This window comes from Neurospora tetrasperma (genome assembly GCF_000213175.1).
Source record: "Neurospora tetrasperma FGSC 2508 unplaced genomic scaffold NEUTE1scaffold_81, whole genome shotgun sequence".
NCBI lineage: Eukaryota > Fungi > Ascomycota > Sordariomycetes > Sordariales > Sordariaceae > Neurospora > Neurospora tetrasperma.
The window spans coordinates 3,318,011-3,344,979 of record NW_009799179.1 but is presented as its reverse complement, the minus strand read 5'-3'; the positions used below and the strand labels follow the sequence as shown (position 1 = coordinate 3,344,979).

Here is a 26,969-nt window from a genome sequence, read left to right as displayed (position 1 = left end):
CTAGTGGAACACGAGGAATTAGGGAGCAACACTCCATGGTACATACTGACGATAAGAAGATTCTATTCCTTGTCCTTTGGAAGTCTTTCAATCCAATTAGTCTAGGAACGAACGTCCATTTGGCTAAGGGTTGGCGTTCCACAACACGATCTAGACCTCACGCCTCTATGTGAGAAACCTTGAGCTTGATTGGACAATTGTTCGACCTCTATGAAGAAAATCAGAGATTACTTCTTCATAGTACTCGACTGGTTGACAACGCTCTATCATTGAAAAGGCCATCAATTCAGCTAACTCAGCCAGCCTCATCAACGGTTTGTGTGACGACTTTGGCCAAGCAGCAAGCCGCTCGCTTCACTGTGCTGATACGTTAGTCCATTGGTACGTCGATACGTTAAACGTACCAGCCTATCGGCGCGTGCGAATGGTGGACATCAGCATTGAGGGGGGAAAGGGAAGGATTCGCCGGAAGGTGAAGGCAAGATGAACAAACATCGATGTTACATGTAGTAAGTGGCGAATCAGACCGTCAGGTCAATCATTGACTTCCTTCCCCAGACTGACGGTCGAAGAGTATATACAAGAAAGAGCGATGGAGAGTAAATTGATGCAACGGATGGCATATCCAATGGAAATTTTATCATGCTGAACGTTGGTTCAGAGAGAAACCTGGTGGCTAGGCTAGCTATGCACATATCGTATGTGACTGGTTAATCAGGGGTAAGCAAAGACTTTGAATTCGAATTCCATTGGGGTTGTGTATGTTTTTCAAGATGTTGGTGGATGACTTGGGAGGAAATGTATGTGAGGAGGGACGAGCTCATGTGGAGAGAGCGAGAGAAAAAAAAATGAAAAACAGAAAAGAAAGAAGTCTCAAGTGATGGAAACCTAGATAACATCACTAACGGTGCTAATTTGCTGAGTACGGCCAAACTACTCATCACCTGTCGAAAATTCTTTCCTTGGACATCATCACGTACGTATCTATCTCAGCGAAACAAATGGCTAATCTATCAGATCTTGCTCAATTGCGCAACTCCCAAAGAAAAGCACAACAATGCAAGCACCGTCCAGAGCATTCAAGGTAGACAAAAGGACAACAAGAACAACAAGAGTTTAGCGAAGAGTGGGTTTGGATGGGCTGTTAGCGGATAATATGTATTCCCTGCTGCCGACCGATGGTATGTATGGTATATACTTGTATGCACTTCTGCTTTTGCAAGATCCAAGATTACTTTGTTCACTGCGTCCTTCCTTCCGTCTGCTTTCCATTTTCTACACAACGCATCTCACTACCACAAGGACACCTCACCCACCCACCCGTCTTCAATTGTTCCTCCCTTCTGCGAGTACCAGCTGGTGACTACAGTACGTACTTAGCAAGCACGATCCGGTAACACACGATTCCAACTAGGTAGGTGGTCCTCCTTGTTGCTACCGAACTATTCAACTTCTTCCAAACCCCATTACACATACCCTGGCGTGCTTTCTTGCACCCTCTCTTTCCTTCCAACGATTTCCTGGCACTTCCTCTCTTGGTACTCGTGTGCTCTGTATGATTATCCCTTGGAGATCTTCATCCCCGAGCATTGGCCTAGTAGTCGTGTACGCTACTTTTCCCAGGCGTGCTCGTCTAGGTTCAAGCGTGTGACGGTACGGAGACTTGCGGTATTGAGAATACCCCGTCTCACAAAAAACAACCATTACAATGACTGAGCGTGGAACTTCGCTGATTTAGTCCCATTGCCTTGCGCTTGTAGTAGCAATGGAATGAAGCTAGAGATGATTGAATTCAATGAACCGTCAAACTGAAGCTTCGCAGCAGCAACCTAGTTCCCAATCCATCCGCCCATCACTATGGCTCTCTATCGTACTTGAGAACCAACTCTTCGATCTTGGGTATCAACTCGGGTAGTCTAAACGGTTTGGAAATGACGTCATCCTACACAGAATAAAAATTTCGGTTAGCGGGATTCCTCGCTCTTTCCTTACTCCCGGAAAAAAAGAATACTGATCATTAACAGAGGAGGAGGAAGGGGAGAAAAAAAAAGAGAGGAAGAGAGAGAGCTTACCACACCAGCGGCCCTGGCACTTTCGACCTGCTCAGGCCGTGCGTACGCAGTGACGGCAATAATGGGAATATGCCGCGTAATGACGCCCACTTTTTCTAGACGACGAATTTCGCGGGTGCAGCTCATTCCGTCCATGACTGGCATCTCGAGGTCCATGAGGATGACAGAAATATTGTTGTTGCTGTTTTCTTCACCATCAGGCGAGCCATCAGTTCCGCCATCGTTTGCGGCCTTCTTGTTGCTCCTCGGGAGCGCTGATGCAGCATCGTCCGTCGCAGCGATCTCCTTATTCCAGAAGCGTGACTTTCGCAACTCCACCAAGGCCTCTCTGCCATGGTTGGCCACGAACGTGTTATTGCCCGACAGTTGCAACTGACGCTGCAAGACTCTCTGGTTCACCAAATTATCTTCGACAATGAGGACGTCTGGGGATTTTGTCTGGGTGGTATCGGCGATAACGGGAGCGGATTGTGTTCTAGTAGGTGGCGCATGTGATCGGCCGTGTCCGAGCAGAGAGAATGCGGCTGATGATGATGACCGGTGGCTGATCTGACCCTGTGTTTGGGGATTGACACGCTGCTGAAGTGGCTGGATGGACATCGAGTTGTCGACAACAGTCGGAACCGGCTGCGGGTTCTCCGCTTTACGACTCTTGACATAGAAAGCAAACGTGCTTCCCTCGCCCTTCTCCGAATAGACTCCAATCTGTCCGCCTTGCAACTCGGTTAGTATCCTGCAGATGAAGAGACCTAGGCCAGAGCCGCCGTATTGGACGTGTGTTCGGGGGCTAGTCTGAGAAAATCGCTGGAAGAGGATCTTCTTCTCATTCTCATCTAAGCCCGGGCCGGTGTCTGAAACTGCCAAATGCAGGTTGATCTTCTCGCCGGTGGCCCACTCTGCGTCGTCCGTAAGATCCTCTTGGTCTGGATGCCGTGGTGGAAAATACGAAAGCCCGGCCGATGACACATCCTTTGAAGCACCCAGGTTAATGGTAATTGCCCGTGTTGGTCGGCCTTGGGTGAACTTGATGGCGTTAGTCATCAGATTAATGAGGACCTGTTTTAGGCGTGATGGGTCCAACTTCACCCAGTCAATTTCCAGATTGCGATAGGACTGCTCGATCTGGAAATGACCCGTGATATCATTGGAATTGAGTTCGGCTTCAAACATCTTCAAAACTTCCTCCACAACCTGAACTGGCTGAACATCGACTGGTGTCACAAGCAGGAGCTGCGAGTCAAGTTTCGAGAGAGTCAAGATGTCGTCGACGATTCGCTTTTGGTGGCTGGCGCAGAGGGAAATGGTGTTGGCAGCTTCCAGGCAGCTATCAACCAACGTCTCCAAAGTGTCGGGCCCTCGGAACGCCGGATTCTCTTGTCGAAACCTGTTAAGTCCCGAGGCGATTTCGTCGGCACACTGAAGAATGGCACTGAGAGGATTTCGCATCTCGTGGCTGGTAATGTCGATGAAGTTTTCTTGTTGCCGTTTGAGTTCAACAGCCTCATCGCGTCTTCGTTTCTGAAAGTCCTCGGCCCACTTTTGCTGCGAAATATCGGTTATACATCCGAAGATGCTCTTGAGCTCACCGGTTTTGTCTCGTTCGGGGTACGCGCTCATCAGAGCCCATGTATCAACGGTGTGACCATCGACAATTTTCCGCGTACCATTGAATCGAAACTCGTAAGTCACCGGTACCTTCTCCTGGACCAAGTGACGCCAGACATTCACAACGCCTTCGCGATCTTCGTCCCTTATGCTCTGCATCCAAGCGTCGAGAGTGCTTGCGCTCCGTTCATGCCCAGAGATCCTCCACCACATCTCGTTACAGTAGTTGATGCGTCCATGACTGTCGGCGATGAACAAACCAACCGGGCCCAGTTCTGCCATGCGCGCAAAGCGATATTCACTTTCAACAGCCTCTTGTGTTCGAAGATGGAGCTGCATTGAAAGCTGTTGCCTATCCAGAGCAGCTAAGCGTGCAGCCCGCTGACCTCGCTTTATTTCCTCCTCGTATAAAAAGACTGACGCCATAGATGTCGCAAGTTGGCGGGAGAGCAGGTTAACAAATAGCTCAAAATCCTCATCATACTGCCGTCGGGGGTTAACACCAAGCACGATGAATCCAACAACCATATCTCCAGCCGTCGTAGGATGGACGGGAAAGACAACAATCGTCCGACAAGGGTCACCAAATCCTCTCCAGTCAAAACCTTTGATCAACTCGTGGGGTAAGCTGCCATCGTCTTCGCTAAGAATAATGGGATTGCCTGGATGTGCCATGGAGTCTCTCATATATGGCGCAAAACCCTCATCGCTAGTGCGCAAGTCAATCGATTGAACAGCAGTGGGATGTCCCTCGGGAACACCGACGGAGCCCTCCAGTGTGATCTGAGGTGGATTCGTAACACTGCCAGAGTTGATAGACGCGACCTCGCTCTCGGGATCCTCCGTAACCGAATAAACGAGGGCAAAGGGCACATCGAGTCCATTGTACTCTAGACCCTGCAGAAGCATACTCCAGAAGCCTTTCACGTCGCGAGCCTCCGACGTCCTTACTCCCACCTCGCGAAGGGTCAGCATCCGCCGCTCGTTGATCTTCCGCCGGGTGTTTTCGAAAGCTGGGTTGTAAAGTGCGACAACCGTGCCGTCACCGCCGACCAAGGGAATAATGCCCCAGTTGAAAAAGGTTTCCTCCAAAAATCCATGCCGTGTTATGAACAACCCGTCATCGTGCTTCATCGTCGCGCTACCGTCATTCCATGCGGCATCGAAGACTGGTTCGATCTCATCCCAAATTTCTGCCCACGCATCTTTGTACTTGGCGCCCATCAACTGCGGATGTTTCTTCCCGGCAAGCGCAATGTAGGCTTCGTTGTAAATGGCGACAAACTCCTCACCCCAATACAGCGCTGCTGGATGGGGGCTGCCCATGATCATATTTGACATGATGCGCAGATCCGCTGGCCACTCCTCAACAGGCCCCAAGGGCGTAGATGCCCAGTCCACAGAGCGTGCGAAGCGGTGATGAGGGCCAAGATTTGGGTCGTCGACGGGAATTCGCGTCCAGTCGAAAGTCGTATAAACCTGCGACATGGGGATAACCATGGGCAGTTCGTTCAGACCTGCCAGGGATGTGTCGATGATTGTCCTCGAAGGACTCCTAGGCTCCGAATATGACCTTGGACGCGGTGAACCGACTTCCTCCATCGGGCCGAAATAATCCACAGAATCTCCACGCTCGGGCGAAAGTTCGCGTGCTGATATCGAGCCGCGTGAACTCCGGCTCAGGACTGGGGGCAGCTGTGTTTTGGGGCTCGGCGTCGTCGGTGTCACGGAGACGATGTTGCTATGTCCTGTAACAACTCGAAACCGCTTTCTGAGAGTCGAACACGTCCAATTGATTCCGCCAAACGTTGTGCATGTCGGAGCCAAGCGGATCGACTCGGTGTTTGCCTCGGGACTCATCACCCAATGCTTGAAATGGGCGAACTCGAAACTATCTGCTTCTGCATCTGCCGTGTCCCCATTGAGGAGTTCCAAAACACTAGTTGAGGCTTTGAGGGAAGGGTTAGCATACACAATGTGCAACAAGCCCGAGCTGACATTGAAAGGGTTTGCAAGGTCGACGATAAATACCGGCCTGGGGTCTTGGTCCAAGAGTTCAGTGGCAGGTATCGCCTGGAGCGCCGGCGCGACTATTGCGAGAGGCCTGCCATCCAGACTACGCATCGTGCCATCTAGGGATTCTGATGAAGTCCAGCTTCCAGGAGTGCTTGAAGACCTGTTTGAACCCTGCGCCGTGGTGGCGATGACATGACCCTTCGGCAGGCGCAGGGTCGTAACTCCATCTTGCGTTTCTTGGACGGTACTCATGATGGGAGCGGCAATGCCGTTTGCGAAGAAGCCGGGCATGCGGGGAGTCGGGGGTTGTTGCCTGGCTCGGTGTGACAAGAACAGAGGAGACGAGACTCCGGGCAAGTGGGAAACGAGTTCGCCGGGGGTATGTGGTAAGGGTGGTAGGTGAAGACCGCCGTGTGCCACTAAAAGCGTTTTTTTCGAGGGGGAATCGAACGGTCGCAACTCTGGTTTGTCCTCGGCGGTGATCCTTTTTCCTAGTGTAAGCTGCGCGCCTCCTGGTCCAACTTTGAAGGGTGGTGTTGCTAACGGCTGCGGGTGGCCTGAGTGCCCCGAGATAGGCGGAATCGAGAGAGCACCAAGATATTCGTGAGGCGCCTTGTTGGCTATCGGACCATACCGTCCGCTATTCGGCGCCCAGACGCCTGGGAGTCTTCCGTCCTGGGTCCCAGCAGTTTGGTCTGAGAGGTGGTGAGTTTTCGTCCGGTCCTTTGCCTGGAGATGGTTGAGATGAGTAACCGGAACCGAGCGACCAGAAGCCGGAGAGAGGTTGGTCAACGATTGAGAGGAATTTCCGGAAACCGCCGTCGTGATGCCAAAGGCAGAAGCTTTGGGGAGGTCTGCACACGGATTTGTAACGTCTTCAGCGGAAGTTCGGAACTTGGTCGTATCTTGCAGAGTCATGAAGGGGGTCGGTGAGGAAGAGGAGTGTCCCCGCTAACTCAAAGCGGTGCTTATGGCACAGAGGCGGGCCGCACCAAACCTTACTGCCTTGCGCGAAGGACAGACGGGAATCGTAGCCGAGATCGCCTTTGGTACCAAGTCTGTCGCTGAGCGCGGCCGTGGGCGTTGGGTGACGGATGGGCACAAGAGAAGCTCATGCAATAGGTTGACAAACTCAAGACTGGGGCCATGGAATGGAAGCGGCGCAAATTCGTTAAAGTTCTGGGTTGGTGAAGGCTGAAGACGTGGAGCCTGTGCGGGAGCCGAAGAGGGTAGCGGAGATATGGAGTTATGAGGTATGTACGTATTTCTTGGTCTGATGTGTGCTTTGCTGTTTTGGCTCCCTTGTTGAATCCAAACGAGGAATGGTAGCTGGGAGTAGAGGTGGAGCAAGACTGAGCTGGGAACTGGGATGTGGGAGCTCGGATCTAGAACCTCTTGCCTCGAAAAGCAGACTCTCGGATGGAGGGTTATGCTTGTTGTCTTGGGCCTGCCAGGTCGGATTTGGGAGCAGGTGATCAGCCGCTGTTTTGTTATTTTCCCCCTTCCGTCGAGGTTTGGCACGTATGGTAGTGGATCGGACGTCCAAGCTCTCTCTTGCGTATCAACAACCACCAACTCTCAACACAATCTCAGGTATTAGCTGTCGAATGTAGCTCCCACTTGCGGCTTTTTGCTAACTTCAGATCTTACTATAGGCAGGTCTTTAAGGTGACCCAAAAAGGGCCTGAAGCAAGAGACCGAGAGAGAGCTGAGTCGGGGGCTCCCTGTTCTGGCACACTTTTTCGTATTTGTTGGTCGGAGGTGTCTCCGTCTTTACAGTGTCCCTGACGGGTCTCTTCGCTGTGATTATGGAAAGGCGCAAGTTCACGCTGTCCACCGGGAGATGATGATGAGAAGGCAGACCCGAGGGTTAGATCTTGACTCTCTTACTCACGTGGCCCTGCTGGTGCGCCCGGGGGTATGAGGATATCAACCGGACACGCTCCTCAAGGTGAGGACGGTGAGTGGCTGCTTCAGCAAAGAACCAAATGGTTTGAGGCTAGCAGGCGAGGGGGCAGCAATAAAAAAGAAAGAAAGAAAGAAAAGGGATAGGTAAAGAGGGTATCCGTCCCGCAGCTAGTGAGACAGGCGTAAGGTAACGTATGGAGAATGGAGTGCGTGTAGATTTTGTGTCGTATATAGGCAGAAATCACGGTAGGTATCACCTAAATCCGAGTTGGCAGTCCATGTCCACGTCCACAGTCGGGCATCACCTCCCGTCTCGCAGAGGCGAACCAGGCACGAGGATCTAGGACCGAAAGAGAAAGAGGGTGAGGTAAGTACCGTAGCTGAGGCACCTTACGCAGGTAGCGGATAGGTGGGAGAGGGCAGCAGGCCGGGGTGGGCGGTTGGTAGGACGATGGATTGGAACTTCGAAGCATGTCTAGCCTAGTAGGATACTAGTGGCTGACGGCAGAGGAGCGAGACAGGAGGTGTGTGTCTGTCGCCGAAGGCGGTTTGAGATTTGGATGGACATCTCTGCCGATGTCTCGCCGCTGCTTTCCGTACCAAGGCGCACTAGGCACAAAACCGAAAGGTAAGGCAAGGTCCTGTGAGGTACCGATACCGTTCGGCCTGGTATCAAGTGCGGCAAGAGGGCGCTTGGATACAGCACAGAGTCGTGTCACGCAGAGACGCCAACCGTCATGCCGTATCGTATCTCGTCTTGAGTGCGTCTGCGGCTGCTGTCTTTTGAGCCTGCCTATACTGCGTACTGCGTAGACGGGACCGATCGCGATGGGGACTTGGAAGGTACATATTCTCACGGGGAAAGGGCGAAGAAACGGGAGCCACAGCAACCTATGCAGTGTACTGCGTACATATGTAGTACGAGCAAGTGGAAGCCACGCAGGGATGATGGCGGTCGATGAAGGTCCAGAGCTCAAGGTTTCCGTCTTGTGTAATTTGACTTGCTGCCCTGACCAACCACTGCAGCTATACTCATCTGTAGGTACCCTCTATATTGTACACTAGTGTGCCGACATACACGAGCAATGCATTCATTTCGCACTTCATTCAACCATGGCAGAACCCAGCCAATGCACTCTTTTTGCCATCACTTGCTACCCTACATAGTACACTACAGAAATCCGTGAATTCTTTTTCTTCCTGCAAGGAACATGGTGGATAAGATAATGGAGGAAGAGGACAAAAAAAAAAAAAAAAAAAAAAAAAAAAGACACACCATTGCCACAGACCCGCCGCCGCCGCAACCTGACACATCCCGGCAACCGAGCAAGAAAGGCGCACTTCAAATTAGGTAGTGCACCACATGCACGGCAGCAATGTCGGCTCGCAACACGGAATTTGCAGAGCACTTCACGCAGGCGTTGCGGCACGCCACATGTATCAGTCAGTGCTCTCATGCAGTATTTGGTAAACGGCGACTTTGAGACGACTTGCTTATAACCACGAACTTCAGAGCCCTTTAGGCGGGCATGACACCGGATTATTGATACCAACCGCAAGCTGTCATCTCCGGGCCAAAGTCACATACTAAAAGAATGGCTATACTGCATAGTAGGTTTGTAGCCGGTGAGGGGCGTAAAAACACCTCTATGAGATCTGTGCTGGACTGCTGCTGCTTCCAGGGCAGATCTGCTCTGACCATAAACACACTCCCAATCAACGTCGCCCTACACCTCTGCCGGCCTCCGCTAGGGACTCTTGGGACTGCCAATCCTCCAAACTCCATCACGACTCCCATGTTCTTACTAAACCGATCGAGATTCAGGGCTGCGGTGTGCAGAGCGACAGAGAGAGGTGGATTGGTCATCTACACTACACGACCGCCGGCGCCGAGAAGCTATACCCAAGCTATTGCTTTTCCAGCCATGATTGCCACCCCGTTGGGACGCGTCCATGTCACTTTCTCACCGATCTTCCGACTTGCCCTGACACTGCCTGACCTCTTGGGCTATCGATGATCCGGAGTAGTGTAGACACATGTACCTCCCTACGCCTTTTTAGCGGGCTTTTGGCGTGGGTTAGCTTTACATCGGGGTTTGGTGAGGGTGGTGCGGCGGTTCCGTTGGAAGAAAAACTGGCAAAAGTACTCGGGATTTTGGATTGTTTTTTGTTTATTTCTTTTACACTACTTGGATGGACGTGGGAAGGGAGTGCAGTGTAGTGAGATGCAAAAGTTTATTCTGGATATGTAGTACATAGGCGCTTCCGCCCTCATGGGCCCTTGCCGACGTCGACAAAGTTTCATTGCGTTGCAACATACAGTAATTACCCCTGACAATGCATGCACCTGATAATGCATAAAGCCCTCTAAATGCTTAGAAATCGCCGGCCGCAATCAATTAGTATGGGCAATCGCATAAATGCTTAAATGCATGCAAAACGGCCTGCCATTTTGGTGTAATATGCACTTTCTGGAATACTATTTTGTGGGGCCTTCAGCCCTTCATAGATAGATTAGCACCCTAAAAAGCCTCTAAAATTTCTACGCTAAGGCGGCGGGAAGTCTTGGCATGTGCCTGCTCGTGCATATGTGCCTCTAAATGCATACGAACCTTCAGCCAGGATTACATGCATTATCAGGGGTAATTACTGTAGAGGCTCCAAGGCCCTCTGTTCCAAGGCGTTGTTACAATACCAAAATTACGTGCAGAGCTCCCTCAGTGGCCCCCTCCCCCGGCCGGCCTCGTCTTCTTTGAACAGACAGGCTCAGAAGGAGACAGCCGGCAGCTGGCTCGGCTGGCTGACACCATTGTGCGGTTGTGCCAGCTTCGATCGTTGGGTCCGCCGATCTCGCGTTCTGGAAGGGCCCATTTCTTTCCCCCTTTGGATGCGTGAATTTCGGCGGGCCGAATCTGCCCAATGAAAAAAAATCAAGTATGTACTGCTACGTTTTTTTTGCCTTCTACGATTGTTGAGAACTGATCTCCAAGGCAAGGCTTCGATTCCGGTTCCGTCCTGGAACTGGACCTGAGGAAGGAGCTTCGGCTGTGTCGCAACTTGGTTTTGAATAGGGCTGACTGATAATTGAAAAATCCCATGAGCAACAAGACCGGTTTTTCACCCGAATCCCATCTGAACAAGGCCGCCTTGCCAGGTCCCTCGGGTATAATACACTACATAACTGGCGGACAGCAACCACTGTTCGGCATACGACCGACCAAATCCGTTCACGAAACACGCGCATGGCATGGCAAACTCACATCCGACCGCCCACCGACATCCCAACCGATTTGGAAGCGGTTGAAAGTTTCAATATTTTCGGTATGAGCAGGCAAAGTTTCCACGACCGGATCGCCGATCTTCCCTTGGGTCTTGAATTCTCGGGCATCGAACCGAATGCACTCGGGCGATGTGGGATTGCTAACAACATGTCACTACACCTCTGCCAGCATTGACTTTGTTAGCGCGGTATCACCACCTTACAGAATTTGACTGGTTGGCGGCGGGCGTACCATTCATCTTCTGTAGGGAAGATAATGTCATAGCCACTTGCAATTTCACCGCACTAACAAAGGTAAATGCCTGCAGAGATGTAGTGTAGAAAACCCACGGGGGCCTGCTTGGAATCGTCGATGAAATGCGCTGATGCAACAAGCGGACGTCTTAGCGCGGCTTAAGTGGTAGGTGGTATCAAAATAATGATCGATGGTGCTCAGAAGATTCAGATCTGAGCATCTTGGTTATGCATGTAGTGTACTATGTAAAGAGCGGCATGCCGAAGGATTGTGAATTGGAATATTCTGGACCGCAGCGTGTGCATTGTTTTCGAAGCCACCTCGTTGCTTATTTGGCCATGAGACCTCGCGGCAACAGGTCACCATGCAGTCAAAAGCTACCGCAACCGGGGATATTTTCGCTGGTATACTTTCTTCTGTGTGTGCTCAGCTCAGGTGGTATCGGGACGCATGCCCAGCAGCTAGGTGCTCAGCACGATGACCATGGGATTTTCCGATGGGCAGCACCAAACTATAAAACAGTGGCACAGACATTTAACCATCAGCCCGTCCACGACAAACGTGGGGCTACAATTGAAAACTCGGGTTCTGTTGCCGAGAAAAGGTTACCATTCGCAGATAACCCTTTCATCGCGTGCACGACGTGCTGGATCTTCTCAACGACAATGATACCTTGACATTTTGACGGGTTGACTGTGTGCATTGGACGGACAAGCCAAGTCCCCCGAGCCCACTAGGGCCCCAAGTTCCTCCATTCGCGGCGTGTTCGTTGCATGACGGGCCCACGGCCAGCTTCGGTCACGAGACAAGCGGGGGACCGGCGGTACTCAGCATCGATACGGCGGTAGGACGCTGATCGGTGAACACCGCGGTGAGTTTTGATGGCATTTCTGCTGAAGATCCGAATGTCCCCCTTGAGCCCTAACCCCCCTCAACCCCCTATTGACACCTCGGTGCAGTAACTTCCCTGAAAGCGAATGCACCTGGAAGTGAATAACGCTCTCTATATACTTATAGCTGGCCATCCGCAATTATCTTATTTAGTACAGGCAACTATATGACTGGTATCTGCATATCAGATAGCAGGTATACCGGGTACAGTAGAAACCTCCCCTTTTGCAACTAATGTGGGCAGCCCAGAATTTTTGCAAAAGGAGGGGTTTTGCAACTGGGGGTTACCCCATGTCAAAAGTACTAAAATCCCATATATTTTTACTATTTTCTACATTACAATATCCCCTCAATCGTAACTTGAGTCTTCCTATTATTTCGCCACCCCTCTACTCGCTGTTTCAACCGCCTTAGTTATTGAACTTCCTCGAACTTGAAGCAGTCCTTTTCAAGCGCCTAGCCTAATATATTATCAAAACGCTACACTACCTCTTTACTTAAAAGTATAACTACTAATTTATATAAACGGTTATCCTCGGCCTCCTCTACAGTCTTACCTTAGTTATTTTCTACCTCCCAATCCCTAATAACACTCTCAAATACCTCCTCTACTATCTTTAGCTCTACGGGTACTTTATTCTCGTCTTCGGGATTTAGGAAATTGAAGAGACTTATCCGTTCTCGTACGGGGACATAATTATTAACTTACTCAAAAAGGGCATTTACATCTAATGGTAGCTACTTAGTAGTTCCAAATACCTAGATATTAATACCCAAAACAATAGACCTAATCTAGCAATTCTAAATAGTTTCAAATTTGACTTTAGAGTATTAAATTTATAAAGTGAATTTTAATACCTATTTAAGGTTTATTTTAGTAATATACTCCTTAGTAATAGAAGTATTAGTAAATTAATTATATATCTAATATAAAAAGTAACGATAATAGTAGGCTTTAAAGCTATTAATTACCCTCTAATCTATTAATTGATATAGGGATATACTATTTGAAGGGAGAAATTTAATAATAATATTAGGGGGTAGAGGGGAAAATTTAACGCTAAGTTCGTATGCAAAGAAAGTATTAAGTAATAAAAGAACCCTTTCTCTAGGCTTTTTGTAGTCGATACAGGTATAAAAGTATTAGAACTATTCTTATATAATTTTTCCTATTATCTAAGCAACGTCGTTATTTCTCTAGATAATCCGTATAGTATCTTAATTAAACCCTCTCAGTATATACGGCTCCTTAAATCTCTTAATTGCCTATATATTAAAAAAGTTATTATTAATATTATTTATTGTAAGAGTAAGTAATATCTGTAATTTATCTTTCTTAATACTAGGGTGTAATTTAGAGGTAAAACTATATAAAGTAGTATACTGCCAATATAACCCTATTTTATTTATATTATTACAGTTACCTTTAAGTATCTCTATTATAAACTTTCTAATCTCCTCTATCTATTTAACTGTATCTTTATTATTTTTAGGAATTTTAATTACTTTACTATAGAAGCTTTATTCGTAGATATAGTACCGTTTCCTAAAAAAAGCGTACCACTTCTTACTAAAGATAGGGTACGCTGCTTCGTTAATTAGTTTATTATCGTAAGCTTCGGAGTATCTTAATTAGATTTTATACGTTTTTTACTATAAAAATTCGACGGAGGTACCTATCCCCTACATTTTAAAACTAATTTACTAACGAAAGAGTAAAATTTTAAGTACTAGCTATTACCCGACTTTAATATAAGTACTATTGAATTACGAAGACCGTTTATTAATTTAATTGAAACTAGTAGGGTTATTCTTTTTATTAAAATACCGGTATACTAAATATAGTAATACTTAAATACCCTATTGCAATTTAATTTAATTTAAGGCTCTCATAAATAACAGTCTAATTTTTTAATTATCTACCTATTCCTAGAGTTACAATTGTTACTCCTATATTAAAGAAGGATATTTAATCCTAGGTATAGTAAGTACTAAAAGGCAAGGATATTTCATTAGGAATAGGATCGCTAACAAAAATATATAAAGAGCAGGTCTCTTACAAATAGGGTTAGCTATAGTAGGTAGGCTAGTATATTATAAAAGACGTATAGTATAAAGAAGTAGTAGGTAAAAGCGGGTAAATTAGGGTATTTTAAGTGCCTCTAAGTATAGGATTTAGAAGATTCTATAACCCTAACCCTAAGTCTGACGGTCCGTCTATAGCTGTCAGATACCCCAATTCGACTGCCAGCATCCTCCCTTTTGCAATTTCGGGCCGTTAATGTTGTAATTTGTAGGTTGCAGGAATTACCACTAGAGGGAATATGGGCAGTAGAAATCCTTTGCAAAAGGGGGAATTTTGCAACTGGGGGGGGTTGCAAAAGCAGGAGTTTCTACTGTAACCCCCTAACATCCCTCAAAATTCCTATTCTATGGCGGCTTTGAAGTCTTGGCATTGAACCGTGAGTGCATATGACCTCTAAATGCATACAGAGTGCCGCTCCAGATAGCATGCACGAACACGGGAAATTACTCTATGGGCTCAACTGGAGGTTGGTCCACAGAACGGCAACCCTCACCGGCTGAACTCGGATCCGCAAAAGGTGGAATCCTGTCCGCCTCGTCATCGACTCGCGGTCGATCACGCCGGGGCTTGGGCCGTTTTGGACGGAGACTGAAGAGCGCGTTTGAGCACTGACCATCAGTCCTTGAAAAGTTCTTGGCGGCTGGCAGTCCATTTTGGGTGGATTGTGTGTGGGTGACTCGAGGTGACTGGTGAGTTCTGTCTGCCCGTCCCCATGTTTGGTTTCCAGTCCCATTTCCCAGCGAGGTTTGGCAGACAGCGGGGCGATGGTGAGTTTGGCGACAGCGACAGCGACAGTGACAGTGACAGGCTGGGGGATTGTCAAACGTCAACTGATGCATACTTTTCTCGTCACCCTCACCCCCCTCGTTACCCCGTTGTCGTTTTCGATACACTGGCATATACCTAGGTAGGTAGCTTGCCGCTCAATCGAGAGTCGAGACAGGTAGATTCGCAATCGATGATTTTCAGTGGCCGATTGCCGAGGCCGCCCGGCTCTTCGTAACGCCCTATGAGACGGTGATGGGTTGATGGCAAGTGCCGGGCCACAGCCGTTGGAGTTAGATCTACCTATGTATTGCTGCCATGAGGTGATAACCCTATTGATGGCACATAGGAGAGCGCCTACACTCGCAGCTTCTGTTCAATAGTTGAATTGCCCCTTTCCACCTGCCGTTGTGTCGAGACATCATCTCCTGACATTCTGGAAAGATTGCACGAGCGTGCCGTGATGAGAGCTTCAGGGCTCTAACGAATCCAGAAGAAAATACCCTGCATCACTTACACTAGATTGACAGTTTGACACTTGAACCGTAGATATACAGAACTGCCGCAGCTGGAACTGGATATTTTGTGTTCCCCTTCCTGATGCAGTGTACCCTGCCTTTCGGGATGAATGGCGATGATGATGATGATGATGATGATCATGGCGGTTCTTCGCCGTTAGGGCCTGTGCCTTGCTCACTATCAAAAGCAACACGCTCGCACCTCACAAGCAGATGGGTGTGTCAGCAACAGCAACATGGTCCGACTCATTCGGTTGCACACAAGAGTCCGCCAGAGTCGCACTTCACCACTCACAAACTCGCCGTCAATCCCAACAGTTCAACCGTGAACCAAGGTCTTCGTGCTCTGTGCCGCGCGGGATTGGAGCACCAGAGGGGATGGCGGGCGCTTACACGCCGCCAGGGCCATTCAATCACGGCCTCCGATTGGGCGGTTGGCGTGATATGACCTGGGGCCATGCAGCCCATCAGCCTGTCTGGCATTGGCTCCAGAGATTCTTAGTAGAGAGCTCCTTTGGGGGCGGACAAGGGCAACACTGAGCTTCTGCTACCCTCATCGAGGCAGCCAAGCACATTGGTTCGACGGGTCGGTTAGTCTGCGGCCGCGGGAAGAAAGGATGGCCTTCTGCGAGCAATCATGAGGGCCGCCCTCTCCAGGGTCTTGGTTTGCTTGTCTTGTCTCTTAAATCCTGTCCCGTTCCCTCCCAAAGGTACTTGGTCAGCCTCTTTTTTTTTGGTTTTCAGCTTTTACGATTCCCTTAACCAAACATCGCCTCTTTGGAATCTGTTGTCGACTGACGTGGGGGGTGGATTGAAGGATTCAAGACAAACGACGACGACTTCTTGGGCATTCGATGTGAGCCGCTTGGGAAATTGCTGGTAGCTCAGCAACATCAAATACATCCAACATACACGGAAGATAATCGCCCGCGAACGGGTAATTAGATCAGAGCGACGACGACAATATATACGAATACCAATATCGGACGGCAGAAGGGTTGATCATCAAGGCAAGATCGCTTATCAGACGATTCACTGTATACTAAAGGGTATCATCCTTTCGGCTTACAAAAGTACAACATCACTCATATTTCCAAAATGGCGGCAAAGGGATACAGACTCATTCGAAGGCCATGGCGCATGAGGCGGCCACTCTACTTTGGCATGGTTTTCGAGTTACTCGGCATCGTCGGTGTCCTCGTCCTCTTTGGAATCCAACAACCAGACGTTTTCCGCACACAATTCTGGGAGATCGGCCATCTCATGGGATGGAACTCATCACCAAACATGATTCTCTACGCATACGCCAACCACCAACCCTTACCTACAGTGCCCTTTGTATGGTCACAACTGTAAGTGTCCCAGTACACGCAGTCGATGCTACAGACAGTGTGTCAACTGACATCGGGCAACCACACAGATTAACAGATTACAACGTCGCCATCTCCGTCGTCTCCCTCTTCATCTTGCTCGTCAAGATGATCATGATCATCATGAAGTTCTTCTACCCGATCCTCGGTCTGATTGTCAGTCTCGGCCTCACGGTGGTCTACACCGTCTCCGTCTATGGCCAAGCCGGGCCTGATTACGCCGACCCCGAGCACCCTAGCCCTGTGCCGTGGTACATTGCCAAGTCGTGCTCAGTCGCGAGGCCGTTCAACGCCGAGAAGAACTGCCAAATTGCCAAGGGCGCTTTTGCTGCTACCATTTACATGCTGTACGTTAAATCATCAATTTTACTTTCTCCTTGTTCCCTCCGCAGTAGTCCTTTGTCGACTGACACAACTCAAATAGGTTCCTCTACCTAGCAAACTTGGCCCTCTCCATCTGGTCCATGTGGCCCAACAAGATGCTCGACATGTACGACGACGACGATGACAGCAACTCAGGCGACGAGCAAGAGAGCAAGCCCAAGGGCAAGCTGCCAATCGTCAACGTCACTGCTCTTCACGGCGGCATTGGCATCATGAGCGGCGGCAGCCCCAGTACGGGATACTACGGAAACAAGGAGTGGGAGATGCAACCTACGCAGCAGCCTCCTACGAGCCCGAGGGCGGTGCACATGTCGGGGGCAATGGGCGGCGGTCATGGGGGTGTGGAGGCACCAATGTTCACGCCCAGGACGCAGGCTTTTCATGCGTTGGATCGGAGGTTGCCTTTGAGGAGCGGTTGAGGGGTCCGGGTGTTGGTGTGTGTTAGTATGTGGAACGAAGTGATGATGGCGGGTACTTATGGATGTGCGCGTACGGGGACTGCTCAAAGTGAGCGCGTGGGGGATGAGTCCAATTTCATTGGACGAGGCCAATGATCACCTGTTTGGGTTTCCTGTTCAATCCTTGGAAGGGGATGGAAGGAACGACCTGCGAGGACGTCGAAACTGAAGTTCATCTTGCTCAGGGAAACGACGGTTCTCGCGAAAGACGGGAAAAGTGCTGCTCATCGGTTGCTCTTGCCAAAAAACAAGCTTCGGCCCAAGGAGAGGGAAACTACCTAAACATGGTCATCATCATCCGAGGCCATCTTATAGGATGGATGGAATCCTCCAATATCACCGTGGGACAGGGCAGCACAGGTATTCACAATGCGGAGGGAAGGAAGCTGGATCTTTTTGTCTCTCCAGCTACATGATACCAATATCTTTCCCTCCACATCCCATTCATTCATCCATCATTACTGGGTCCTCTTCTTTTTTCCCTTTTTCTGTCTTCTTCATTTTCTTTTTGTACATATATACCACGAGAAGGACTGGAACTGGATTGTATCATATTGAATGGCTTGCCTACTCGCCATGAATGCTTCAAAGCAAAAATGAAAGTCAAAACAAAATAACAAAGTCCAAATTGTTGACTGAACTACTGCATACCTTACCATCTGTGTGATCCTTGTCGCTCGTGACAGCACTTGATCACTTACCCCCCACTCCCCAAACAACATCTCCTACATACAGTTTTCCACCTTCATAAGGAAAATTAAAGCCTTCAGCTCCCAAGTTCACAAAGCAAAGCTAAACAACGAACCCAAACCCCCTCCTCTCCCGGGAAAGACTACTAAACAAACTCAACCAAAGCCGCACTCCCCGCCTCAACCACCACCCCCAACCCCGCCTTCCCGCCATCACTCGTCCCCTCCCCAACCCACGCTCTCTCGCTCTCACTCGTCCTCGTCACATTCGCCAACCTAACCGGCCTACCTTCGTCCAATTCCCAATTATAACTCCATCCATCCCACGTGATTCCCGTAATGGCATCGCTCCCGTTAGCCATCAGTCTCTTCACCACCACCTGCTTTTCTTTCCCTCCATCCTTCAAGAGATAGGCGGCGGGTAAGGTGAAGTTGAATGTCACTGAAGGGCGAGGGGTCAGGGACGAAGGAGGTAAAGGGGCAAGACCTTCGCCTGAGGCGGTGGTGTTGTAGGATTGGAGGTTGATGAGGATGAGGCGGGTGAGGTTGGAGGAGTGGTAGGCTGCGTAGGCGGAGAGGAATGGGGTAGAGGAAATGGGGAGGTGTTTGACTGTTGCGAGGGAGGTGGCGGGGGAGTCGTAGGGGGAAGAGGGAGGGGGGGCGAGGAAGGAGGCTACGGCTATGTTGCCGTAGTAAGGGGCTTTGGTGCCAATGGTGGCTTTGTTGGTAGCAATGGGCTGCCAGGAGGCGTACTGGATGAAAGCAAGGTTAGAGTTGGTTGAGCGGCTCGAAAGAGAGAGAGAGAGTGTGTGTGTGTGTGAAAGAACCAGACGATAATGGGTAAGGGAATGACTGGAAGAGAAAGGTGTCGGAAAGGGTGGATGGAGACGTACCCGGTAATTAGTACCCATGTGCATGTGTACCCTCTTGAAGCCGACACTTGCGGAATATAGGTTAAAGTCGACACCCCAAAGAGCCGCACCAAAGGTATTTGAGAGCCCGGGACGACCTTGGTTGTATAGCGAGTTGGTCTCGCCAAAAATGAGCGGTGGAGCCGCAGCATCGATGGCTTTGACCTGATTGTACTCAACAATGTGGGCATCGACCGAGGCCTTCGTCATGGAGTGGTTCATTAGGGTCCCCTGGAGGGTAACCCCTGGAGAGGTTGCGCCACTGATGTAACTGTCATCACCAACGTCGTTAGCAATCTTTTCTTTTACCTTACCCGGACGACACACTCTCTCTTGAAGGGGTTCCATAAACTCACTTATGTGTAGCAAACAGCTTGATGTTATTATCCTCATTAAGTCCTTCGCCCCACGCTTTCGGTGCCTTCAACTTGTTTCCCACGCCGGCAAATGAAGGTGCAATGTACCCGTAGGTACCATTTTTGGCCAGGTCTGGACAGTTCCTCTCGAGTAACTCATGGATTTTTCTCGTGCCGTTTAGCCATTGGTCGACGTACTCTGCCTCGTTCCAACTAGGCGGTCTCACAGGGCCCTGGGCAGAAGTAGAGAACAGATCCGGCTCGTTACCATATGTCCACGCGAACAACTTCCCGCCACCCAAGGTCTTGCAGGCGAGCGGGACCGTGTCTAGAAGTGTCTGCCAGCCGGACGTCCGGTTGCCGCCCAGGCCTAGGTTGAAGCCATGAATGAACCTGGTGTTCTTGAAGGAATTGTAAGATTCAAAGAACGAGGGACCGATGAAGATTGTGGTTGGATAATCGGATGAACGCTTGGGATCAATCGTGCCATTCAGACTATAGGGCAGTGAGGCATTGTACAGGGCGTAGTCCTGCGTATTGCCGCCGACGCGGATGTACGGCTTGGTACCCGTGATCTTGCCCAGGTTGTCCAGGAGATTTTCGGAGAAGGTGTTTGGGCGAGAGTTGTTCCCTGCAAGCAAGCAAAGCACGTTTCAGAAACTGTCAAATTCGGCGATCGTGCAAGGAGTCTTACCTGCGTAGTCGGGGAAGCTAGAAAACTCGATGCTGTAGCTCACATACGCGTCAAAGACCGGGTTGCTGGGCGCAGTCTCGTCGACGGATATTTGCACTGCATTAATTACCGTTGGGACGGAAGCATAGGCAATGAGACCCAGGATTCGCTTCATGATGATGGTCAAATGCAAGGGGCTAGATTATGTCGGCGTCGGTCAGAAGAAAATTGCTGCGTCCCAGTTTCCGAGACAATAACTTCATTTTCGTTCGCCGACCGGCGCTGGCACGGTATTTAGATGAAGCGAGCCCATGCTGGATTTTCTTTCCCTGTCTCTTTCCTGCTCACCACAACAGACCAAGTACGTAGTAGTCTATCATGGTCTCAATGACAGACAGGCATGCTGTGTGCGAAGCCTGTGATACCACTCGATTTTGCAATATGTCGTGGCGGGGAACCCCCGTCAATAGACGAAAACAAAAAACAAATAGTATCCTCGGGTTGCATGCTCGTTTACTACGAAATGCAAGGATATTTGGGAGTGTACGGTTGGCTATGTTTTTGAGCCTGAATAAGGCGATCAGCAGTGCGACATGACCAAACCCCGCAAAGTGTGATCATGTTCGACCACGATGCAGAGAAACCGGGGAACTTTTGTTTTAAACATCACGTTCTCAGCCCCAGCTTACCATTAGGAACCCTGATGTTGATCTCGTCTAGTCAATATTTTGCTTTGGGCGCGTCCCATGGCTTTTCTTGATCATTATTTGCCCGAGCCGGGCTGACTTGGATTGGTGGAAGGACTCCTCCGACAAGATCTTGTGAAACGCAATATTTGTCCGTCCGCTGACGAGGGAAACTCGGAAAGAAGATACTGTTCGCTAATCCTAGCAGCTACTATGAGATCCCAGTGCTGTAGTCTGTATAATTCGCCTCGAGGTGTGACCTTTGGGAGGACAAGACGTTATCTGTTACCCCGCATCCTTCTACATATTCGGAGCTTTTTTTGAGGGGGGAGTGTGATCGACACCGGGTGAAGCAACGGATGGACAGGGAGATGGGAAGGCATGAGCGGGTGCTGCTCGTGGTCGCAAGGGGTCGTCGCCGAGACGCCGAGAACTCAGGGGTGAGATGACGGCTTTTGTTTACTTAAGGCTCCGCCAAAGCTGACCCCCTTTTAGCTTCTGCAGTTCCTTCAGGATGTTTGTGATTATCTGAACTGGCCAAAGGGATGGGATAATTTTGGGGGAAGTCTGAGCATTGGGATATCCGTGGCTGAGACTCGGGCTCTGGTCGTTCCACCCCAGGAATCGAAGAACCCCGTCAACTCAAAAGTTCTGCGTTTCTACTGGTTTATACATGGATTCTCACGATCCGGGAGTCTTCTCCTCGCTGGGCTAGGGCTATTTGCTGATATAACACCCTTCTCAAGGTGAGTGTTTCCCGTTACATCGAGACATCACTGGCGTTTCTTTTTGTCCCATATACACGTGACTTTGCCTTGATGAGGGCACATACTAGCTTCCATGTCTCCATTGCTTCCTGTGTCAACAAGAATTGACGCCCGGCACGATACCTAAATTATGGATGCTTCTGTCTCATCAAGGGCTGAAGGCTCGGGGAATCTGTTGAGTAACATTCGTGTTGTGAAAATATGGTTGCGCACGCTCGCACGGAGTTCGTCCCGGTCGTTCTCGGGGATCAGAATGTTTTGCGAGTCTGTGAGAGCCGGGATGTACGTTCGGGTTGGGCAGCCCAATACTACATATGTCGCGGAAGGACACGGAGGAGGAGGAGGGGGAGAGGAAGGACGTTGGCTGTCGATGATAGCCTCCAGCTCTGTACCCCACCCGATAAGGCCGACGTCATCGAGGCTAGCATTGTTGGGGGTAAACAGTCCCACTAACTCCACTGCAGGAGCGGTCGTCATCGCTGTTTGGAGTGTAGTGTACGTAGTGCTGCGAATCATCGACAACATGGATTCGCCTCCATCCAATCCAAACAAGTCTCAACTTTCTCCAACTACTTCCCCGCACATGACCGGCATCCCGCTCGTTACATACCTGTCAAACTGCGATCCTGTCTGAGCTTCCCCTCGCATTGACATCCGCGGCCCTGGATTTCTGAGGCACCTATTCGCTGCATACAGACCCTTCTCCTCATACAAACTACTAGTCAGTTGAAACGCCGTCGCCTTCTTCGAGCCACACCCACACTGACGTTCGTCAAACTCCCGTCCTGTCACCAAGATGACTCTCTTACAAAGATCCTTTTTCTCCGCTTCCAGAAACACAGCCATCATCAGATCCCGCTTCCAGACGAAGTCCCTACCACTAGTACTACACTCATACTCACGACTAGCCTCCACCATGGTCCCCAAGGTCCGTCCGTATAAGCAGACTCATTGATGCCAAAAGAACCGCTTTGACCAGCTCCCTTCCTTTTAACAGCTCAAAGATCCATCCCTCTTCAAAAAGGACGTTTGCTACGTCAATGGCGAATGGGTAAAGGCCCACTCGGGGAAGACATTTGAAGTCAACGGTATATCGACCTATCTATGCCTGCATTCCCATGCTGTGTCTTTGCATTTATGCGCATATCACTTACATACAACTAACTCCGCTTCGTTCCTACCTACAAAGACCCAGCAACAGGCAAGCTCATCGGTACCTGCCCCGAATTCGATGCCCAAGACACCAAGAAAGCCATCGATGCCGCCGAGACCGCCTTCGAGACCTTCCGCCACAAGACGGGCCGCGAGCGCTCCAAGCTCCTGCGGAAATGGTATGACCTAATGGTCGAGAACCACGATGATCTCACCACCCTTATCACCTTGGAGAACGGCAAGCCGCTAGCGGACGCCAAGGGCGAAGTCACCTATGCCGCCAACTTCTTCGAGTGGTTCAGCGAGGAAGCTCCCCGCATCTATGGCGACACCATCCCCTCCTCAGTCCCGGGTAACCGCGTATGGACCATCAAGGAGCCCGTCGGCGTGTGCGGCCTCATCACGCCCTGGAACTTCCCCGCCGCCATGATCACCCGCAAGGTCGGCCCTGCCTTGGCCGTCGGCTGCACCGTGGTGTGCAAAGCCCCCGGCGAGACGCCCTTCACGGCGCTGGCCATTGCCGAGCTCGCCCACCGCGCCGGCATTCCTCCCGGTGTCGTCAACGTGATCACCGCCCTCGAAAACACCCCCGAGGTCGGCAGCACTTTGACCACTGACCCCGTGGTTCGCAAGATCTCCTTCACGGGCTCCACGGCCGTCGGCAAGCTCCTCATGAAGCAGTGCTCCGGCACGCTCAAGAAGCTCTCTCTTGAACTAGGCGGCAACGCGCCCTTCATTGTCTTCGATGACGCCGACGTGGACGCGGCCGTCACGGGCGCTATCGCCTCCAAATTCCGCTCCTCCGGCCAAACATGCGTGTGCGCCAACCGCATCTACGTGCAACGAGGGATTTACGACGAGTTCTCCCAGAAATTCGCCGAGCAGGTTAAGAACAACTTCCGGGTCGGCAACGGCTTCGAGGAAGGGGTCACGCACGGCCCACTGATCCACCATCGCGCCATTGAGAAGGTCGAGCAGCACGTCCGCGACGCCGAGAAGAAGGGCGCCAAGGTGGTGGTGGGCGGCCACAGGCTCGAAAGCCTAGGCCCCAACTTTTACGAGCCGACCGTCATCACGGGTATGACCCCCGACATGGCCATGGCGTCGGAGGAGACCTTTGGACCGGTGGCTGGCTTGTTCCCCTTTGACACGGAGGATGAGGTGGTCAAGCTGGCTAACGCGACCCAAGTCGGCTTGGCGGGCTATTTCTTCTCTAGAGATATCCACCGCTGCGTGAGGGTTGCTGAACACCTTGAGGTTGGCATGGTTGGTATCAACACTGGCTTGATTTCGGACCCCGCGAGTCCGTTTGGCGGTGTTAAAGAGAGTGGTTTCGGAAGGGAAGGATCGCTTTATGGTATCGGAGAATACCAGGTGACCAAGATGGTTACGGTTGGAGGTATGGGTAAGCCTTTACAGAAGTGAGCGCAAAGGTGGAGGAAGACTTTACGGCTTAATGTTCCTATGATCATGCAGCGACAGCAGGACAGGCGAATCTAGCATAGGGTCTTGGGTATAATGGTAGTATGGTTGATTGGCTATAAGGACACTACTGTAAAGAAACAAAGGCAGACACAGATGATGCTAAACTGGAACCAAAGACAAAAAATCTCTCGCGAGTGCAAAGCTTTCCATGCCCGTTTGTCTCTCTTATTCTCTCTCTCTTACTTGTTCTTTCCATGAGGGTATCAGAAGAAACCAATCTCAAAAGGGGTATCTCTCGAAATGCAGACCCGATTCCGACCAAACCCGCAGCGATTAATTAGTATGGTAGGGTATTTGTTTTGTTTGTGTGGTGATTATTAAAAAAATTATTTTGAGGGAGTCCTCGCGTCAATCCATCCTAGTGTATCGAACTCGAAGCGGCCGTTCGGACGCCGACGGTGCCGATGTCTAGGCGGCAGCAGTCACAGGGACAGAGGCAGCAGGCTTCTCAGCCTCAGTCTCCTCGGTAGCCGGGGCGGCGGGAGTGGCCTCAGTCTCGGTAGCGGGCTTAGCAACCTCCTCGGTGGTGGCAGGAGCAGCCTCCTCCTTGGCGGCCTCAGCCTCGACCTCAGTCTCGGGGATGGCGGGAACCTCCTCGGTCTTCTCCTCAACCTTGTCAGACTTCTCGGCCTTACCCTTACCCTTGCCCTTGATCGTATCACGGAGACGAGAGAAGGGAGAGGGAGACTTGGGCTTCTCAATCTCCTCGTCAGAGGTGGCCTTCTCCTTCTTGCCAAAGGCGAAGGGAAGAGAGCTCTTGCGCTTATCGCTCTTGACCTCCTTCTTGGGAGAAGACTCGCCGTTGGTGGCAGCGGGGACCTCGACGGTCTCAGTGGGGACAGTCGCGGGAGAGTTGACCTCGGTAGAGAGGGGCTCGGTGGTGTCAACGGCAGGGATCACAGGAGCGGTCTCGGCGACGGGCTCAGTGGTGGCAGCAGGGGCCTCCTCGGTAGCAACGGGCGCAGGAGAGGCAGCCTTCTTCTTGCCGAAGGAAAGGTTGCCGAAAAGGCTGGTGCGCTTGGCAGGGGTGGGCCTGACGGGGGTCTCAGCAGCCTCCTCCTTCTTCTCCTCAGCGGGGGCAGCAGCCTCCTCGACAGGAGCAGCAGAGGTCTCGGCGACAGCGGGCTCGGTGGTGGCAGCAGCCTCCTCAGTGGCGGGGGCCTCGGTGGCGGCCTCAGCAGCAGGAGCCTCGGTCTCACCCTCCTGGGGCTCGGGGACAGCCTCAACGGTGACGGGCTTCTTCTCTTCCTTCTTGCCAAAGCCAAGGTTGCCGAAGATCGAAGTGCGCTTGCGGCTAGCAGAGCGACGCTTGGAACCCTCCTCCTTGGCCTCCTCCTTAGCGACGGGCTCAGTGGCAGCAACCTCCTCAGTGGCAGCAGGGGTCTCCTCGGTGGCAGGAGTCTCAGCGGCAGCCTCAGTGGCGGGCTCAGTAGCGGCAGCGGCCTCGGGGGCCTTCTCCTCCTTCTTCACAGCAGCAGGCTTGAGGGTCTCGATGGTCTTCTTGTAGGTCTCGCTCTCAACAACGGTGGTGGCGAGCTCCTTGGCCTCGGCGATCTTGACCTTGAGCTGACTGACCCAGTTGTCGCGCTCAGCGGTGTTGGAAGCCTTGAAAGCGTGCTTGTGGCCCTTGGCAGTGAAGTGGAACTTGGTAGGACCGTCGGTGGCGGGCTCAGAAGCATCGGCCTACAAAAGTAGCGGTTAGCAAGATGTGCAGCTGATAGTAGCGCAAAAGATCAAGATATCCTTACGAGGTGGATGGCGCCGTGGGGAGCGGCCTTGTCAGACTTCTCGCTGAAGAAGAGGAGACCCTTGCCAGTCTCGGCGGCCCAGGCGGTAACGTGGTGCGCAACATCGGCGGCCTTGTCAGCCTTGAAGCTGCTGATGGACTTCAGATCGACGGCCTCGTTTCCGAACCAGAAGAACTTCTTGGAGAAGAGAAGGTTCCTGGAGGGGGGCGAAAGTGTTAGCTTGATGAATTTCTCCTTCAGGCGCGTTCCGGGGGTATATCCTACTTGGGGAAGTTGGCGGGCTGGCCCTTGTGCTCAAGATGGCCCTCCTCGACGGGCTTGACCTCCTCCTCTTTCTTGTCCTCGGCAGCGGCAGCGGGGGCGGCCTCGGCCTCGGTAGCCTCAGTAGCGGCGGCAGCGGCAGCGGGCGCAGCCTCGGCGTCGGCGACAACAACGGGAGCCTCAGTGACGGGGACAACCTCGAGGGGCTTGATCTCGGCGGGAACGTCGGCGGTGGTGACAGGTTGAGTCTCCTGGGGGAGCTCAACGTTCTTCTGTTCGTCGGACATCTTGGGTAGTGTGAAATAGGGATGGGTATCTGGAAAAAGGGAAGAAAAACAGAAAGGGGTATTGGGTATCACTGAAAAAAATACAGCAAGAAAAGGCAGAGAGCGTGCGCTTGGGGGTGATTATTACGCGACGTTGCTCTGACACGAGGTGGTTGGGTGTGTGGGAAGCACAAGAAAATCTCTGGAGGGAGAAGTTGTGATGGCGGGAGGGAAAAGAGAAGGGAAGGGAAGCAGGAGGAAACCGCGTGATGACCCCTGGGGTACTTAAGTTTATTGAAGCCCTGGCAAGTACGGGCAATGAGTGGCCTGGCCTAGCAGCTCCCCTAGCAGGCAAGAAGTCTGGGCGCACTAGTAACTTTGCAGCAA

At 51.1% G+C, this 26,969-nt stretch overlaps 6 protein-coding genes across 6 annotated transcripts; 2 read left to right on the top strand and 4 right to left on the bottom strand.

Moving 5' to 3' along the window:
• Positions 1-1,143: 1,143 nt before the first annotated feature.
• NEUTE1DRAFT_125703 (uncharacterized protein) lies at positions 1,144-6,637 on the bottom strand (the record flags this gene model as incomplete). The annotated part of the gene is made up of 2 exons (XM_009857508.1): positions 1,144-1,942; positions 2,073-6,637. 2 exons carry the CDS (start codon positions 6,609-6,611, stop codon positions 1,856-1,858), a joined length of 4,626 nt encoding a protein of 1,541 aa, XP_009855810.1.
• Positions 6,638-14,541: 7,904 nt separating this feature from the next.
• On the bottom strand, positions 14,542-15,518 carry NEUTE1DRAFT_114168 (uncharacterized protein; the record flags this gene model as incomplete). Its single annotated transcript, XM_009857507.1, has 3 exons — positions 14,542-14,901; positions 14,935-15,190; positions 15,376-15,518. The coding sequence occupies 3 exons, from the start codon at positions 15,516-15,518 to the stop codon at positions 14,542-14,544; spliced, it is 759 nt and encodes a 252-aa protein (XP_009855809.1).
• Positions 15,519-16,092: 574 nt separating this feature from the next.
• Positions 16,093-18,227, top strand: NEUTE1DRAFT_132895 (uncharacterized protein; the record flags this gene model as incomplete). Its single annotated transcript, XM_009857506.1, has 3 exons — positions 16,093-16,728; positions 16,797-17,093; positions 17,171-18,227. 3 exons carry the CDS (start codon positions 16,475-16,477, stop codon positions 17,547-17,549), a joined length of 930 nt encoding a protein of 309 aa, XP_009855808.1.
• On the bottom strand, positions 18,198-20,408 carry NEUTE1DRAFT_90173 (uncharacterized protein; the record flags this gene model as incomplete). The annotated part of the gene is made up of 4 exons (XM_009857505.1): positions 18,198-19,029; positions 19,171-19,459; positions 19,545-20,175; positions 20,239-20,408. The coding sequence occupies 4 exons, from the start codon at positions 20,390-20,392 to the stop codon at positions 18,424-18,426; spliced, it is 1,680 nt and encodes a 559-aa protein (XP_009855807.1).
• Positions 20,409-22,586: 2,178 nt separating this feature from the next.
• On the top strand, positions 22,587-24,247 carry NEUTE1DRAFT_105161 (succinate semialdehyde dehydrogenase; the record flags this gene model as incomplete). The annotated part of the gene is made up of 3 exons (XM_009857504.1): positions 22,587-22,598; positions 22,668-22,758; positions 22,860-24,247. The coding sequence occupies 3 exons, from the start codon at positions 22,587-22,589 to the stop codon at positions 24,245-24,247; spliced, it is 1,491 nt and encodes a 496-aa protein (XP_009855806.1).
• A 468-nt stretch (positions 24,248-24,715) lies between these two features.
• On the bottom strand, positions 24,716-26,603 carry NEUTE1DRAFT_142075 (uncharacterized protein; the record flags this gene model as incomplete). The annotated part of the gene is made up of 3 exons (XM_009857503.1): positions 24,716-25,990; positions 26,056-26,251; positions 26,320-26,603. The coding sequence occupies 3 exons, from the start codon at positions 26,601-26,603 to the stop codon at positions 24,716-24,718; spliced, it is 1,755 nt and encodes a 584-aa protein (XP_009855805.1).
• Positions 26,604-26,969: the final 366 nt, after the last annotated feature.